This window comes from Eulemur rufifrons, chromosome 8 (assembly GCF_041146395.1).
Source record: "Eulemur rufifrons isolate Redbay chromosome 8, OSU_ERuf_1, whole genome shotgun sequence".
Classification (NCBI taxonomy): domain Eukaryota; kingdom Metazoa; phylum Chordata; class Mammalia; order Primates; family Lemuridae; genus Eulemur; species Eulemur rufifrons.
This window is the reverse complement of record NC_090990.1, coordinates 30,630,437-30,648,890: the sequence shown is the minus strand read 5'-3', so window position 1 is coordinate 30,648,890 and position 18,454 is coordinate 30,630,437. Positions and strand designations below refer to the sequence as shown.

The 18,454-nt window shown below is 41.8% G+C and overlaps 2 protein-coding genes across 2 annotated transcripts in view; one reads left to right on the top strand and one right to left on the bottom strand.

Annotated features, from left to right (window-relative positions):
• Window positions 1-18,454, bottom strand: part of C8H1orf50 (chromosome 8 C1orf50 homolog) — a 257,892-nt gene that overhangs the window by 215,190 nt on the left and 24,248 nt on the right. The window lies entirely within an intron of this gene.
• SVBP (small vasohibin binding protein) lies at window positions 5,914-12,823 on the top strand. The gene is made up of 3 exons (XM_069477802.1): window positions 5,914-6,052; window positions 6,748-6,897; window positions 12,349-12,823. The coding sequence occupies exons 2-3, from the start codon at window positions 6,784-6,786 to the stop codon at window positions 12,433-12,435; spliced, it is 201 nt and encodes a 66-aa protein (XP_069333903.1). The 5' UTR covers window positions 5,914-6,052; window positions 6,748-6,783; the 3' UTR covers window positions 12,436-12,823.

Sequence of the window (18,454 nt, the reverse complement as noted above, 5' to 3'; positions counted from 1 at the left end):
GGAGGATCGCTTGAGCCCAGGAGTTTGAGGTTTCTGTGAGCTAGGCTGACGCCATGGCACTCTAGCCGGGGCAACACAGCAAGACTCTGTCTCAAAAAAAATCATATTAATGTATGATTAACACTAAGTCATAAATATATTTTAAGTTGTAATATTGTTCTATGTTAATAATAGGTCCCATTTATTGCCTTTGTAGATACGCTACATATATTGTCTTTAGTATTGACAACAACCCTGAAAAGTAGATATTCTTGTTATCTCTTACACTTAGAACAGGAAAGGCAATCATACACACATCAGGGTACAATTCGAGTGAATTACCAGGACCCTTTCTGGAAGCAGATAGGAGGTAAACCATGACTAAATAGATGAATGAATCAGTGAATGAATGCATAGCTCTGTATCATGCAAAATGGGCAAGTGGCGTCCTCACTTTACAGAGTGATTATCATAGAATTCCTTTGAATTTAAATATAAATATGATTTTACTTCCTAAAGTTCAATGAACATGCCACAATTTGGGGCTTTTTCTATCCTATTTATTGTAAGAAAATCTGGAGATTACCCAAAAAACAGACAAAAAATTTAAAATCATCTGTAATTCCTCCACCCAGAGATAATGTTTCTTCAGATCATTTTCTATGCATGTATTATATATAACATTTTTAAAAATAGAACCATACTGTATATGCTGTTTTGATACCTGATGTTTTCACTAAGCACTATATTATGCACATTTTCAAAGGCTATCAAATATTCTTTTAATGACTTCAGTGTTCCATCATGGATATTTTGAGAATTTTTAAAATAATTCTATATTGCAGGATATTTAGGTTGTTTTCCAATGCTCTGCTGTTAAGAACATTGCTATAAGTGATACTGAATTAAGGCCTAGAATCAGAGGGCTTAGTCATAGTCTTGGCTTGGTACCTAACTAGCTGTATGACTTTGTAACTTTAACCAAATCACTTACATTCAGACCTTGAATTTCCCATCTTTAAAATAGGAAGACTTTTAATCTGTACTGCCAAATTGCCCTCCGTAAAAGTCAATATACCAATTTGCCAAAGTATATGAAATTGTTTGTTTTCCCACAACCTTACAATCACTGGATATCATTTTTTAAATCTTTGTCAATTTGATGAGTAACAAAATGGTATCTCTCTTTTTTTAATTTGATGATATTTCACTTTAATTTGTATTTCTTTGATTACTAGCTTGTTATGTGGACTTTGCCAATTACCTGTCTGTGTACTTAGTTCATTTTTCTATTGGGACCTTTGTCTCTTAATGGCTTGCAAAATTGTTCAGATAGCAACCATTTTTTTCTACTACACATGGAAATATTTTCCCCCAGGCAGTTACTTACACTTTAATTTTTAAACAGTTTAATTTTTAAAACTTCTAAAATCAGAGACAATATTGCAACAGATGTTCCCTTGACAATCGCAAGCAGTTTAAGACGACCCTGCAAAACTACAAATGATCAGTCTGAAAGCACAGAATCCAGCAAATAGTAAATGCTAAATAAATAAATAGGAATCTTTCAACAAAACCCATCCAGGTCTCTTGTGACTTTCCCTCTTTTGTGTTTCTTAAGTGACAGCTAACAGTTGCCCCATTTTGTCCTTTAAAATGTCCTCGTGAGTAAAGAGAAAGGGAATTATTTCTCTACCAAACCTGAGGATCCCAAGAAAGTTAAATGACTGAAAAGAGTGAAGAGAGGGGAGAGGGAAGAGAACTCACCACCTTCTGTCCCTCACTGGCAGAAATGGAGCCTATGAGCTGGGAACACTTCCTTCCGCCATGCAGAGAGCTCAGGCATCAAGGCAGGAGCATCAGGAAGGGACAGGAATGTGGACTTGGGGAAAGTTCCTATTTTATTCTACAGCCCAAAGACTGAGAGCCAGGGCTCTCTCTGCCCCACAGGCTCCCTTCTAGCTGTCCCTATAAACCAACAAGCCACACCCTGCCTGTCTGCCTCTGATAAAGAGAGCAAAGAAGAGTCTCCCTAAACGTGCAGGAACCACTGAGTGCCGCCGGGTGTAAGGGACCTTTTCACCCTCGGCTCCCTTTTCCTCCAGTGCCAACTGCCAATAATTCCCTTTGATACAATTTGATCCTATCAGCCACTTTCTGAAAAGCTTGCTCCCTTTTTCTAAATCAGAGTAAACTAGAAGATGGGTTTCAAAGACACCTACCAATTAGCCACCTTCTTTAACTCGTTGCCTTTATCTCTAGCTACACCTTGACGTGTGCTTTCTGACAAGGAAACTTGCTTACTGTTCTCCAACATGTGAGAAACCCTTTCCCATCTGTCTTGCTTTCATAACATCCATAATTATACCTTTAACAAAGCATTATATACTTTTATGTCTTTTGAATTTCATAAAGATGCTGTCCATTGCAATAATCCCCCACAAATTCCTTTTCTCATTCAACATTAGTTTATTTATTTATTTATTTATTTTACAGAGTTTCGCTCTGTCTCCTGGGCTGGAGTGCAGTGGTATCGTCATAGTTCACAGCAACCTCAAACTCCTGGGCTCAAGAGATCCTCCTGCCTCAGCCTCCCGAGTAGCTGGGACTACAGATGCGTACTATCACACCCAGCTAATTTTTCTAATTTTTGTAGAGACGGGGACCCCGTTTTGCTCAGGCTGCTTTGGAACTAACTCCTGGCCTCAAGCAACCCACCTGCCTTGGGCTTCCAAAGTGCTAGGATTATAGGTGTGAGACACTGAACCCAGACCAACATTAGTTTCTGAGTCTAGCAGACACCTGTGGTGGTCCACACCAAGCCCTCTCAGCCTACCCAATTTTGGTGTAGCTGAGACTCGCACGCTGCCAGCATGCCACCTCACAGGCCACAGTGTCTCTTTGCTTACCTGTGTCAGGGCTCTCTACAAAGCCTTAGAAGGCTGTTCAGCCAGTGTGGAGCCCAGGAGTTCACCAAAGTTAATGCCCCAGGGATGCTGCAACCTTGCAGTGTCAGAGAGACAGTTCTGAGCTCTATGCTACATGATTCCTCGGGGAGTTTCCAGTGGGACTGAGCACCGCTCTTCACAGCCACAAGTAGCTCAATAATGCACATGTTATCGACTTTTCTTCCCTTTTTGCTCACTCCCCATTTCTGCTTCCTGGATTGTCTCCTAAACAAACTCTGGCACCAAAGGGCTTGTCTCACACTCTGCTTTGCGAGAATACAAATTAAGACCCTGAAATTCATCCAGGTTGTTTCACAGAGCTCTGGTGCATTCATTCACTGCTGAATAGTAGACCACTGTACAAACATACCCACTGTTTGTCTCGTCCCTTGTTGATAGAAAAGTGAGTTGTTTTGAGCTTTTGCTTTTATAAACAGTGCAGCTCTGAACATTCTTGATAGATGTTTCCTGATTCACATGTACAAGAGTGTCTTTTTTTTTTTTTTTTTTTTGAGAAAAGGTCTCACTCTGTTGCCTGGGCTAGAGTGCAGTGGTGTCATCATAGCAAACTGTAACCTCAAACTCCTGGACTCAAGCGATCCTCCTGCCTCAGCCTCCTGAGTAGCTGGGACTACAGATGCTCACCACCATGCCCAGCTAATTTTTCTGTTTCTTATAGAGACGGGGTCTCGCTCTTGCTCAGGTTGATCTTGACCTCCTGGCCTCAAGCGATCCTCCTGCCTCAGCCTCCCAAATGCAGGAGGATCGCTTGAGCTCAGGAGTGTGAGACCAGCCTAAGCAAGAGTGAGATCCCGTCTCTACTACAAATAGAAAAATTATCTGGGTATCATGGTGTATGCCTGTAGTCCCAGCAACTCAGGAGGCTGAGGCAAGAAAATCACTTGAGCCTAGGAATTTGAGGTTGCTGTGAGCTATGATGATGCCACTGTACTCTACCCAGGGAGACAAAGTGACTCTGTCTGAAAAAAAGAAAACAAAAACACAAAGAAGATAAAAATAACCCCTTTTCTTAGGATTAACATTCTGATGTGTTTTCATCTATTCTCTATTCTGTGTGTATATGATTTATTTTGAAACCATAAAACAAATACTGTGATTAGACTGTACATGCATACCTTTGTATCTTTTTCTTTTAGTATATTAGTTTATTATGTCAGTAAATATTCTTCTATGTCATTTTAATGGCCGCATGGAATTCCATGGTAACTATCCTATTATTTATTTAATCAACTCCAATTACAAAGATTTTGGTTGTTTCCAGTTTTTTCTTAGAAATATTTAAGGCTTGGCCAAGGTCTGTGGCTCACACCTGCAATCTTAGCACTCTGGGAGGCCGAGGCAGGAGGATTGCTTGAGCTCAGGAGTTCAAGACTAGCCTGAGCAAGAGTGGGACCCCATCTCTACTAAAAATAGAAAAATTAGCTGGGTGTTGTGGCGTATACCTGTAGTCCCAGCAACTCGGGAGACTGAGGCAGGAGGATACTTTGAGCCCAGGAGTTTGAGATTGCAGTGAGCTATGATAATGCCACTGCCCTCTAACCAGGGGTGCAGAGTAATACTGTGTCTCAAAAATAAATAAATTAAAAAAACAATAACATTTAAGGCTTCTGATATCTAGTGCTAAACTGGCCTCCAGAAAGGTTTTAACAATTTTTGGAAAAGGCACAACTTTTCAGTGCCTCTGTTCTCTTCTCTGTAAAATAGGGATAATAGTTTATTACTACACATTTATATATTATACATACTTACTATGAGGAATCAACGAGTTAATAAATGGGAAGCTGAGACAGGGAACTGGCAGGCACTGCTTTGGGAACTGCTTTGGCATTGCTTTAGGCATTGCTTTGGGCAGGGCTACCAGCATTGCTTAATTGTGCAAACTATTTAACTGAGTCAGGAAGTCTCAAAACAAAGTTTCAAACTACCCTGATCAAAACAAGGTGGAGACAGGACAAGTTCCAATTGGTTAGGACCAAGATGGTGGAGAAACTGACCACCTCTTGACCCTACCGCTTCATTGTACACTTCATTACCATAAAAATTTCTCAGAAAACCTCCCACTCTAATCCTGATGCCATGAAACTTCCTGTTTGACCATAGTCAAAAGGAGGGTGTCACCCTAATTCTAGGAAAACACTGCCCCTTTCCAAGAAATAACATGAATATTCCTCCCCTTGTTTAGCTTACAATTAAGCTATTGCTTAAATAGAGGGGCTAAAGGAACCACGTGGCAGGTTCTCCTCTGCAGGGAGAACTAGTTTCTACTTTTGTCTATGGAGTAAATTTTCTATACTTTCTAAGTAAAACTCGCTTTTACTTTATACTGTCAGCTCGCTCCTGAATTCTTCCTTGCGCGAAGCCAAGGACCGACTTGGACTTCAAGTGATTCCCAGCATTGGGAGTCACTTTGCTGTATCAAAGCTATAAAAACAGTGCCTGGAATAGAGTACGCCCAGAAGAGAGGTAGCTATTATTATTTTTTTTTTGTCAGTCCTTGTAATAAATGGAAAATGACAGCCATCTATTTTAATTTGTATCTCCTCAATAATCAGTGTAACTTGACTGTTTCTCTGTGCTTAAACTGGTTGTTTGTACTTGTGTCAAGATTCCCTTGTTCAAAGCACCGGCAAACAGGATCTCACTTAATCCTCCTAATAAACTCGTGAATCAAGAAGGTGACCATCACCAGTCCCCACTTCTTTGAGGCTCAGAATTCCAATTCTGAGCAATTCCAATCCCAGGACTCAGATGGCACCCTTCAAAGCCTAGCAGCTGGCCCGGAAAATATTCCCGAGAAAAGCTTTGTTAGTCGCACGCCCCCACGACCCCCGCCCCAGCGCCCCCCGCCCCAGCGCCCCAACCACGCCCGGCAGCCTCCGGCCCCGCCCCCGGCGCCGGCTTCCCAGACATGCTCTCTGCGCACGCGCGGCCGCTCCTGCGGCGGAAGCATGAAGGCGCGCGGCCCCCTGCCCCTCCCTCCGCCCCGCCCAGTCCGAGGGGCGGCGGGCTCGGAACTCTAGGTCCGGCAGCGGGGAAAGGCCGGGGTTGCCCCCGCGTGGGGCGTTGTCTGCGACGCGGTGGAAGCCCCAAAGTCCCGAGACCCGGTAGGCAAAGGCACCGACTCCCGACCCTCTCGGTCGGCGGCTCCGGCCCCCCGCTGCCATTTTGCTCCGAGAGAGGGAGGCGGGCGGGAGGCGGGAGCCGTCCCCTGGGGCCGGGGCGGGGTCGGGACGCGGGGGGCGGGCCCGGGCGAGCTGTGGGGCCCGGCGGCTGGCCCCAGGAGTGATGGCTGCGGGCGGAGTTGGGTGGGAAACCGTCAGGCCTGGCAGTGGTGGGAACGCCCTGGCCCGAAGACTGGAGACTGGTGTAAGACTTCGGCTGGCCTGTTCTTCTGGGCCTCTGTGTCCCAGTTATGACAGTCCCACGCTGGGTACAGCACGCTACCGTGTATGAGACTATTTGTCTTGGGTCTTCTCATTTGATCCTCACACAGCAGTTCTTGGAGGGGGAAGCCAGGGAAGGGACTATGGTCCCATTTTGCAGACAGAAAACTAAGGCTCAGGATGGAGAGGAGACTTGCCCAGGGACACCCAGCGAGGTTGTGGCAATGGGACTCAGGTCCTACTCCACCAAATCCAGTGCTCTTGCCGCCAGGCCACTCTGTCTGCCTCACCTGGCAAAGGAAGGGGCTGAGCTAAGGGATTAGTTAGGTGAGTGACTGGCAGGTTGGGGGGTTTTTTGTTTGTTTGTTTTGTTTTGTTTTTTATTTTGAAGGTCTGCCTCTTTCTGTATCATCCAGATCAGGCTTGACTAAGAAGTATCCAGAAGCCAAGCCATGGATCCACCTGCACGTAAAGAAAAACCCAAAGTTAAGGAACCTGTCAGCAGAGTTGAGAAGGCTAAGCAGAAATCAGCCCAGCAGGAGCTGAAACAAAGGCAGAGAGCAGAGGTGAGATCAAGGTGGAGGCTCTGTGTGTAGTCCACTGGACATGGTGCTGCAACAGAGAAATAGAGAGGAGAACTGTGACGGGGAGCCCTGCTTGCCTCCAGGCAAGACAGGTGTTCTCCCAGGTTTAGAGAGATCATTGAGGTCCAAAATGGTGAGGTGGCAGCCCAGAATCACATGCAAGTTAGTGTCAGAACCCCAGCTTGTGCCGGGCCTCCAGATGACTCTTGACGCAGTGCGTTTGTGTAGGGACCTGAGGGAAGGAAGAAAGGAGAAAAGAATCAATATGTAAGGGGAGAGAGGGTTCAGAATGAGAAAGAGAGCAAGCGTCAGACACCCCTTCTGGAGTTGGTGCAGAAAATAGCTACTCATAACCATGTAAAGTCCCAAGCTTTAGAACCACCAATGTGTTCTTTGTTCTCTCAACACATAAAATCAATTTAAGGATGAAAAGCTTTAAACTTTCCATTGCCAATGTTGAACCACATCCACACATAAACACTTTATTTTAGTATTTAAGATCAGGGAAAAGTTTGCTATTTGTTTTATTTGGTTGTTGAGAAATTTAAAAATACAGAAAACTGAACTATTAACAACAAACACCTGGTTACTCAGCATTCCTGCTTGGTAGCAGTTAGCATTTTGTCCTTTTTGTCTGGAGTCTTCTTAAATTAGGATAAATAAGAATTACATATCAATTTTAAGTCCCCTTTGTCCCTTTCCTGTCTTATAGCCTTTTTCCCCTCCCCATGGACAACTACTTTTTTTTACAGTCAAATATATTAATAAATATCCTTGAACAATATACAATATTCTTTTGTGTTCTAAATTTTTACATTAGTAAAAGTTCCATTTTCTTTTGCATTTTGCTTACATTATGTGTTTTAGAACCATTCATATTAATATAAGACTCTAGTTTATTCTCATTGCTCTTTACAGTAGTCTATTTTATGAATCCATTTTATATAGTATATTTACTCATTCTTCCAGAGATGGACATTTAAATTATTTATAGTTTTTTTTTTTTTTTTTTGCTATTACAGACATTGCTCTACTGAAAAACTTTTAGGTGTCTCTTTTGGCACCTGTGCTATAATTTCTGTAGGGTATTTAACTAGAAGAATTATTGGGTACGTTTTCAATGTTACTAGACATTGCCTTCAAAGGGATTGTACAAGTTTGCACTCCTACTAGTGGTGTGAGAGTTCTCGTTCCTCATTTCTTTTGTAACACTTGGTATTGTCAACTTTTAATCTTTGTTGTTCATCCGATCTATTCATTTAACAAATAGCTGCTACTACATGTCAAGCACTGTTCGAGGAATTTGAGACACACAACAAAACAGAGCAGAGAGGAATCCCTGCCTTCATGGAGCTTGCATGCCATGGGGAAGAGGGAAGAGGCAGACAGGAAATGTAATAAGTAAACTTAATGGTATGTTTGAAGTTAATCTGTAAACTGAAATCTACCTTTGGATTAAGGCAGACCACCTGAGAACTGTGAGCCTGGGTTCTAATAAATGGTTCTGCCCTTTCCTTTACCCCCCCATCCCCATCTGGATCCAGGCCCCCAGATGATTTTACTGCCTTGTGCTTTGGGGAACAATTTGAGGGTTGCTATAAGAAACAGCCGCATGAAAATGGCCTCTCTAAACTGTAAGAATAGATGTTGAGGACATTGTTTATATCCTTATTGACACCTTTCCGTGAGGTTTCCACACATTAAATTTATTTGTCTGACTTCAAATCCCAGTTCCTCCATAAATCCCAGTTCTTCCCATGTGACTTTGGACAAGATACTTAACCTCTCTGAACTTCAGTTCCTCCTTGGTAAAATAAGTACGATAATATCTATCTCACAAGACTGTTAAAAAGAATAGAAATATTATATGCAAAGCACTTAGCACTGGCACAGAGAAAGCATTCAATAAACAGCAGTGATCATGATCAGCAATCATTGTGCTTCCAAGCAGTTGGCTTGCTTTTATGGTGTGGGCTGTAAATTGAACAGTTGCTGGTGTTCATGTTGGCTTGCCGAAATGTGATGTTGGATTTGCATTCTATCAGCAGCTGGCACTTGTAGAGCTCTTGAGATGTGCCAGGCCCAGGCCAAGCTGCACATGCAGGACCACGTGTAGTCCTCACACCAGGGCTTCAAGCAGGTATTAGTGTTACTCCCATTGAACCTTGGTATTAATAAATCCTTCCTAGAATAAGGTAGGGATGTATAAAATATATGAGGCAGGAGGTGTTGTCCTCACTGGAAAGTGACATGACAAGAGTCCTGTAGTTAATGAGGGACGGGACTGCATCTAAACAGATCTTCTGACCTTCGTCTGCCGCTTTTTGCTTTGCCCTGCAGCTTCCTTGCCATTTTGTTTATCTCTATTGCCTAGAATATAGTCTACAAGAGGGATGTGACAAGACCCCTTGTGGGGAGGAGGAGACGGTTTCCATTCAGTTGTGCAAAGATTCCACATCCCAGAAAGTCGGACGTGATGGAGGTGAATGGGAGCAGACGGCACATTTGGCAATTGAAGCAGCATTCGACACTGCTGGGGACCATTTCCTTCTCCAGTGAAAGTCTTACATTCCTTGGCTTGGACACCCTGACCCATTTCAAGTCTCTTCTTTCTCTACATATTTTATACCTTCTCCTGCCATCTTTGCCTCCTTGGTCTGGAGGTCTCCAAGCAGCTATTTAATATTCCTCTCAGTCCCTGGCACAGTAGTATGCAGATTACGAGTGCTCTTCAAATAGTTATTAATGAAGCAGAGGTTTTAAATATATGTATGTTAAAAGTATGTATATAATGTGTGTGTGAGGTTAAAGAAGAAGGAAACAAACACCCTTGTATTTGCTGCACAACTAAAGAAATAGAACATGACCTGTAATTTGGAAGTTCTGTGTGTCCCATTCTGGTTGTGTTTCTGACCCTCCCCACTAGCAGTACCCTCTTGCTTAATTTTATGCTAGTCCTTCTCTTGCTGTTCTATATTAATTTACTGTGTCTCTGTGTACCCCTAAATGATATTTTGTAGCATAACAATAGGTTGTCTTAGTTTTGTGTGTTTCTTTTTTTTTTTTGAGACAGAGTCTTACTCTGTTGCCTGGGCTAGAGTGCCATGGTGTCATCACAGCTCACTGCAGCCTCGAACTCCTGGGCTCAAGCAATCCTGCCTCAGCCTCCCAAGTAGCTGGGACTACAGGCATGCACCACCATGCCTGGCTAATTTTTCTATATATATTTTTAGCTGTCCAGCTAATTTCTTTCTATTTTTAGTAGAGACAGGGTCTCGCTCTTGCTCAGGCTGGTCTCGAACTCCTGAGCTCAAACAATCTGCCTGCCTCGGCCTCCCAGAGTGCTAGGATTACAGGCATGAGCCACTGTGCCCAGCCAGTTTTGTGTGTTTCTAAACTTTTATATATGTTACTGTATTCAGCATTTTTTAATCGTTCAAATTTATTTATTTTTATTGTGGTAAAATACATATTACATAAAATTTACCTTTTTCATCATCAGAATCATGCTTTTTTTAAATGGTGAAAAGATATTTATTTAGAATTAGCTGGATTCAGTTTAGATGATTCCAGTGTTATTGGCAACATCCAAAGCATCATAGTCAGGAAGGAGCCAGTCGAACATATGCCTTCTTCTCTCCATCAGGCCTACTCAAGGTGTTGACCTTGGCCACATCAGTGTCATAGAGCTTTTTCATCGGCTGTTTGATCTGGTGCTTGTTGGCTTTGATATCCACAGTGGATGGTGTCCTCTGTCTTCTTCATGGCAGACTCAGTGGTCGGGGGAGCTTGATGATGGCATAGTGGTCAAGCTTGTTTCTCCTAGGGGCACTTTTCCAAGGATATTTGGGCTGCCTTGGGAGCCACATTGTCTTGGGCTGCCAGAAGGGGAATGACATGTCGATCATCTTTTTTTGGTGGCTGTGGATGCCTTTCAGCACTGAATTCTTGGCCCTCAAATCCTTGGCTTTGGCTGTGGGGAGGGCAGGAGCTTCCTCTTCATCTTTGGTGCCATCTTGTGAAAAGGTAGCATTATGTTTTTTGAGAATCATCTGTGGTGGTGTTTGTAACTATTTTTATCACTTTGTGGAATTCCATTTTCCTTAAAGATTATAGGATCATTCAAGCTTTCTAGTCAGTTTTGATCTTCCAGTTAGTTTTGATCATTTTACTTTTTTGAGTGGCTTGGCACAAAGTTCATGATGTTTGTTTTCATCTCTGTTATGACAGTAGTTATGTGTTCTTTTTAGTTCCTAATAACACTTGATTGTGCCCACTCCTTTTTTTATGTTGATTACATTAGAGGTTTGTAGGGGGTTTTTTTTAGTTATTTTGTATGTGTGTGTCTGTGTTTGTTTTTGAGACAGAGTCTCACTCTGTTGCCCAGACTAGAGTGCGGTGGCATCATCACAGCTCACTGCAGCCTCGAACTCCTGGGCTCAAGCCATCCTCCTGCCTCAGCCTCCCACAGTGGTGGGATTACAGGTGTGAGCCATCACACTCGGCCATTTTAGTATTTTTAAAGAACTATCTTGCAGTTTTGATGACCCTTTCTATTGTAGGTTTGGGTGCTTTTTCATTAATTTCTGCCCTTATTTTATATTTTCTATTTGTCCCACTTCTCAGTTTCATTTCTTTCCCTTCCTTGTCTCCTTTTCAATTAATCAAGTTGTATCTCCTATATACACACACGCCCGCTTCATTTTTTTTCTTCTACAAATTAGGAAGTTTTATGATCTGTTTCTGTTCTTAGTGGATAGATTACTGTAAGGATAAAGAAAGGTGAGGTGCCTTTCACCTTAGAATGTCTCCTGCCATCTTCTTTCCACCCCTACCGCCTGCCCTGCGCCACGTTCCCACTACCTCCTCCCTGGACTGTTGTATCAGATGCCTCCTGAGTGGTTTATAATCTCTCCTCCCCCCACTCCATCCCTCACACGGCCCCCAGTCATCTTTCCCAACGCACAGATCCGTTCAGGTTGCCCACACTTATCCTTGCTGGCTCTCCAGATTCTGCCAGATGAAGCCCAGATTCCTTGGCATGGCATTTAAGACCTCAACACGCTTTTCTTACCTTCTCCAGCTCCCCAATCACACTCTATAATATCCTTCATATTACCATACTTGAAGTTGCCAGAACTAATCCTATACTTTTCCATCATATTTATTTACACATAGTATCTTCCCCCATCACCTGTCATGTTCCATCCCTAGTCGCTACCTGTTCATCCTCTTAATCCCTTAGAGACCAAATCAAGCCACCTGCCTCACTGTTTCTTTTCTGATTCCCTGGATGGAATTAATACCTAAATTTCCTGTTCCCAATCACTGTCATCACTGGTGTAGTTCTGGCATTTTCGGATGACACAGCCTGTTGTGGGAGGAGATGCGTTGCCTCCATTGTTAACAGATACATCGGTTTTTCCCATTCAGATCTATGCCCTGAACAGAGTCATGACAGAACTGGAGCAGCAGCAGTTTGATGAGTTCTGTAAACAGATGCAGCCTCCTGGAGAGTGATCCCCCTGCTGTGTTCAAGCTAGATGGGACCCTGAAGGCTTTGAGCGTGTTGCCAGTTTTAAGCTGAGATGCCCGTTTGGAGCCTTACAGAACTAGACAAGAAGAAATTTATGGATAAGTCTGAACTTACGTTTGTAACTTCTGCTTCACTGGTTCCTCCAATCTGAATTGGCCCCGTGTTTGCTGAAGAGACTTGTTTTCTTCTTCTAAAACGGTAGATTCTTTTTTTAAAACCTTTTTCTATTGTTTGAGAAAAATCAGTGTTTCTCGTGAAACTGTGTATCTTCTCCAAAAATGCAAATAAAATGCTAATAAAATGTTCACTTCCTCATACTTTGGCAAGTGCCTGGCCATGGAAAGTGGAGTACAAAAGAATGGTAATAGGAAAGTTGAAGTGATTAGAAAGTACTGGATCTCCTTCAGGAGCAGGGTGGGAAGGAGAGGAGAGAAAGAACATGACTGCTTCCAGTTTTCATTCTTCCTGGGGCTAACGGTCTCCAGATCCTGCTGATCCCAAGTTTTTAGGCACACAAATATAAATATGTGACCCCTGTACTCCCAGATGAGCCTCTAGTCAGGGTCAGAGGCTTGAAGCTAGGATTCTTCTCACCTGTGATCGTGGAGCGCCGCGGGGCCGGCAGCGGGCTTACGCTAACGGAAGGGAGTGCAAGTGCTTTTGGTTTTTCATTCTTAGGGCTACTTTATCAGGCCTCCAAACAGGTTTGTGATGGGAGTATTCAGTCTGGTCCCTCAGAAACCAGTCACCCACCTATCCACCTACCATTTTTAGGTGTAGAAATGTAAAAGTTGTTTCTGCTTCAGACATTCGTGTCGGGAATGGTAGTTCATACCTGAATGTTAGCAGTGGAGTTATTTTAATGCCTAGCAAAAGGAGAGATTGTTTTTTCAGGATACTTTATTTCCAAATATTCCTCAGGAGTCAGGGGAGAAGGATTTTTCACAGGGCTGAATAAATATGGAAATGAGGCAGATCACTCAGATGAGGCAAAAGAGCCAAACACTGCCACCTCCTTCACTCTAAGCAGGAAATGCCTGTATTTTCCCTATTGGTGTTGGGAATATTTCAAGCTGTCCCCATGTCCTCTGTCTCCTGCTGCCTCTGAAGTCACTGAGAATACTGTTCCTATTGTGGCACATTTTAGGAGTAAACTGGGGAGTCAATGGGGTGTTAAGCACCGTGGAGAATGTGTTTTTGAGAGCCCAAGTTATAATTAAGGACAATCTTATATAGATTATCCCCATAAATGATAACTAGATTGTATAGCATCCTGCTAAATTTGGGTTGAATGGAGTTTTTTGTTTTGTTTTTTTTCGCAGGAGTAGGGGGTTGGAGGGAGCTATCCCTATAAACATAAGGAAATACTGTAATATGCTAGGAAGAGCAGTTTCGAAGCCAAATGACTTGGGGTCAAGTACCAGTTACCCTCTCTGAGCCTCACTTTTCCCATCTACATAATAGAATAATACTTTCTTCTTCTCAGGATTATTGTTAATAATGTAAGTAATAAGTAAATAATGTATATAATAGATAACTCAAAAGTCTTGGTTCATTTTGTGCTTCTATCACAGAATATCTCAAACTAGGTAATTTATAAAGAACAGAGATTTATGTCTTTTAGTTCTGGAGGCTAGGAAGTCCAAGGTCAAGGGGCCAGCATCTGGTGAGTGCCTTCTTGCTTTGTCATCCTGTGGCTGAAAGTGGAAGGGCAAGAGAGTGCATACATGAGAGAGAGGAGGGAGGCCAAACTCATCCTTTTATCTGAATCCAGCGATAACAGCATTAATCATTCATGAGGGCAGAGCACTCAAGACCTAATCACGTATTAAAGGTCTCAACACTATTGCATTGGGGCTTACCTTTCTAACATGAATTGGGGGGACACGTTCAAACCATAGTACTCAGTAAATGGTACTTCCCTTCCCAACCAACTTTCAGATCGTTTCATGGGAAATGTTCAGATTTCTAATAACCAAATAATACATGAGTGTCTGTCATCTAGAAAGATTCTCATGCTTAGTTGGGAACTGCTTATATTAATATGTCTTAGCCTTGTATATTCTTGTCCTGGAGAAGTGCTGTAGTAGAGCAGAGTTTTTCAAACTGCAGGTGGTTGTCAAATCAGTTTAATAAATTGTGACCAGCGTTTCTTTTTAATGAAATAATTAGAAAATATCACATATGGTAAGGATATTGTTTTGTGTGCTTTTGCTTCAAGTGTATATACACTTATGAATGTGTATGCTGCATTTGATGTAACAGTGATTTCTTACTGTGGGTTGTGGTTAAAAAAAAATTTTTTTTAAGTTTGAGATACACGAGGATGCCTGAATAAAGTCTTTTTCACCAAAATAAAAAAGATTCACCTACCTCTGAGAAATACCAGGATAAGGGCTTCAGAGGCCATTTTATCTATAGTCAGAATAACATTGAATAGTAAGTCTCTTTTAAGCATAATAAATGAAAATCAGAAACACATCATCTCTGCTTACCTGCCTGGAATTCCCTAATACTGATGTGGTCCATTCCCAGTTTCTCAGAGGTAAGATTAGACATTTTTGAAAGTCTGCATAAAAAAATCAATAAGGAGAGCTCTAACTTTGGAAGTCAGGCTGCCTGGATGTGACTTGTAGATCCACCACTTACTAATTATGTGGGCAAGTTTTAACCTCCCTAAGTCAATAATTCTCAAACTTTTTGGTCTCGGGACACTTTTTTTTTTTTTTTTTTTTTTGAGACAGAGTCTCAGTCTGTTGCCCAGGTTAGAGTGCTGTGGCGTCAGCCTAGCTCACAGCAACCTCAAACTCCTGGGCTCAAGCACTCCTACTGCCTCAGCTTCCCGAGTAGCTGGGACTACAGTCATGCGCCACCATGCCCGGCTAATTATTCTATATATATTTTTAGCTGTCCATATAATTTCTTTCTATTTTTAGTAGAGACGGGGTCTTGCTCTTGCTCAGGCTGGTCTTGAATTCCTGAGCTCAAACAATCGGCCTGCCTCGGCCTTCCAGAGTGCTAGGATTACAGGCATGAGCCACCACGCCCAGCCTCAGGACATTTTTATACTCTAAAAATTGAGGACCTGAACGAGCTTTTGTTAATGTGCATTTTATGTATCATATTTGCCATATTAAAAATCAAAGCACAAGTTTAAAAAATATCAATTCATTTTATTTTTAAATTTTTATTATTTTTTACGTGGGTCTTGTTCTTCCCAGGCTGGAGTGCAGTGGCACAATTATAGCTCACTGCAGCCTCAAACTCCTGGGTTCAAGTGATCCTCCCGTCACTGCCTCCTGAGTAGTGCATATCATCGTACCTGGTTGATTTTTTTCAGCTAATTTTCCTATTTTTTTTTTTTTCAGAGATAGGATCTTGCTATGTTGCCCAGGCTGGTCTCAAACTCCTGGTCTCAAGCCATCCTCCTGCCTTGGCCTCCCAAAGTGCTGGGATTATAGGTATGAGCCATCACACTCTGCCCACTAATTCCTATTAAAATAATAAAAATCCATTATAGGTTAACATAAATAACATTTTTGTGAAAAAACAATTCTAAAATAAAGACTCATTTAGTGAGAAGAGTAGCATTGTTTTACATTTTTGCAAATCTCATTGATATCCAGCTTAATGGAAAGCAGCTGGAGTCTCATGTTTTGGTTGAAGTATATAAAGAAAATCTGGCCTCATATTGATATATAATTAGAAAAGAGAGGGAGTATTTTAATGGCCTTTTTAGATCATTGTAGATATTCTTTGATACTATACCAAAAAGTTGTGACATAGAATCTGATACAATATCAATTCACTTTTTGTACTCTATTATAGTAAAATCCTTTGATCTTTGAATGGATCTTTCACCCATGCATGATTTTGTAACATCATGCATTGATCATTTAGAAAATATTGGTTCACAGAGTTATGCAGATCTTCCAAATGTCAACACATTGCATTATGTAACATCAAATACATATTTATTAACATCCCCACTGATCTCATCAAAAAAGTCTTTGAGTATTGGAAAAGTATCAAGATCACAGTGGTAGATACAAGTTTTCCAAAATTCCAATTTTCACTTAGAGGCTCAAATTTTATCCTTGGCAACAAAAACTTTTTCTTGAAGCAACAGGCTCATTTGGTTCATATTTCTAGAAAGCTAAGTCTGAGCAACCCTACTTTGTCATTCGTCCTTTGGTGTTTCATAAGAAAAGAAACTAGTTTGGCCAGGCAAGGTGTTTCAGGCCTGTAATCCCAGCACTTTGGAAGGCCGAGGAGGGAGGATCTCTTGAGCTCAGGAGTTCCAAGGTTGTGGTGAGCTAAGACTGAGCCACTGCACTCCAGCCTGGGCTACAGAGTGAAACCCTGTCTCAAATACAATGATAATAATAAAGAAAAAGAATAGAATCAGCTGGGGGGAAAAAAAGAAAAAGAATAATGAAATAAGTTAGTTCAGCTCAAACTCAAACCAGTGCTTTTCCTTGAGACAACCATCATAACTTCAGTGTGCAACAGGAGTACTTTATGTATGCTTTCCATTTTTTTGCACAAAATATTAAAAAGATGTGTACTCAAAGGTAAATAATAAAATTAATTCTTACTGCTTCATCAAGGACATTCTTAGGTTTTGTTTTTTTACTGAGAGCGTGGCAGTGAAAAGTACAATGACTGCCAGTACCATTTAGAGCCACTGCCTTGATTGACACCAAGGCACCATTAGTTTTACCCACCATTGTTTTGCTCTGTTAGCAAAAATGTCAAAAGAGTGACATTTTAGTCCCTGTTTTAGGATTATTAAGAAAATAGTTTTGACCTTGAAAGGGTCTCAGGACCCCCAGGAGTCTGCAGACCACACTAAGCCTGTGGTCACCTACCTCGCTGGATTATTTGGGGGATTAAGGGAAGTAATAAAACTCAGGGAACAGTTCCTGGCACAATAGTAAGTTATACAGTAATATAGTAAATGTTGATTATACGTTTACTCTAGCAAATATCAACTGTTATTATTGCTATTATTTTAAATTGAAAGATATATTCAAGAGGAAGATATACGAGAGGAAGGCTAGAGGGGAGAGAAAGAGTGAGCTAACATTTATTAAACATCTTCTACGTGCCATTCACTATTCTAGGTATTTTACGTGTCACTGTATTTAATCCTGAGAGGAAGTAAATCTAACAATTTACAGATAAGGAAATGGGCTTTGAGAGATTAAGTATTTTACTCAAGATCACAGAGCTAAAAAAAGAGGTCACAGAGTGGAATTCTGTCACGTGGTTCCACTCACCAGACACAAGAGTAGTACTTGAGGTTAGGAAGAGGGGACTAGACGTTGACAAGGAGGAAAATCTACACTCTATCCCAAGCCTAGGACTGGCAGAACTGCTCAGACCCCTCTGACTGCATTTGTTCATGTGAGAAGTGGCTTTTTAAAGTCTTGGCCTTCTCACTTGTTCCTAAGAGGAAGTCCAAGAAGAGTTGTTCTGTTTTAGGAAACCACTGTCTGAGGCAGCAAAGATATGGGCAGCATTAGCATCTGAGACCCCCACGCCCAGGCAGAAGTGTTGCCATACTTCTAGAGAATTGCATGGAAGCGTCCATCCCTCTGTTAAGAGGCTCTCAGCTGACCTGCAACTACCCTAGTATCACTAACCTACAGAACATTGGAGGCAATGAAGTATGAATTATTATTGTTACAAATAAACCACAATTTACACATCCAAATGGGTATTTTACTTTTCAAAGCAGTCCTCTTGGGTGTCTACATATTTATTCTAACTCTGCTGCTGTCACTTAAAATGGACATGAAAATCCTCTTTCAGAATTGCATCTTTAGGCCAGGCACGGTGGCTCACGCCTGTAATCCTAGCACTCTGGGAGGCCGAGGCGGGTGGATCGCTTGAGGTCAGGAGTTCGAGACCAGCCTGAGCAAGAGTGAGACCCCATCTCTACTAAAAAAATAGAAAGAAATTATCTGGCCAACTAAAATATATATAGAAAAAAATTAG

What these genes read in the sequence shown, in the direction of transcription:
- SVBP (XM_069477802.1), top strand. Translation starts at nt 6,784, where the DNA reads ATGGATCCACCTGCACGTAAAGAAAAACCCAAAGTTAAGGAACCTGTC. An exon ending in AACAAAGGCAGAGAGCAGAG is followed by an intron (nt 6,898 to 12,348) that starts GTGAGATCAAGG and finishes TTTCCCATTCAG; the next exon opens with ATCTATGCCCTGAACAGAGT.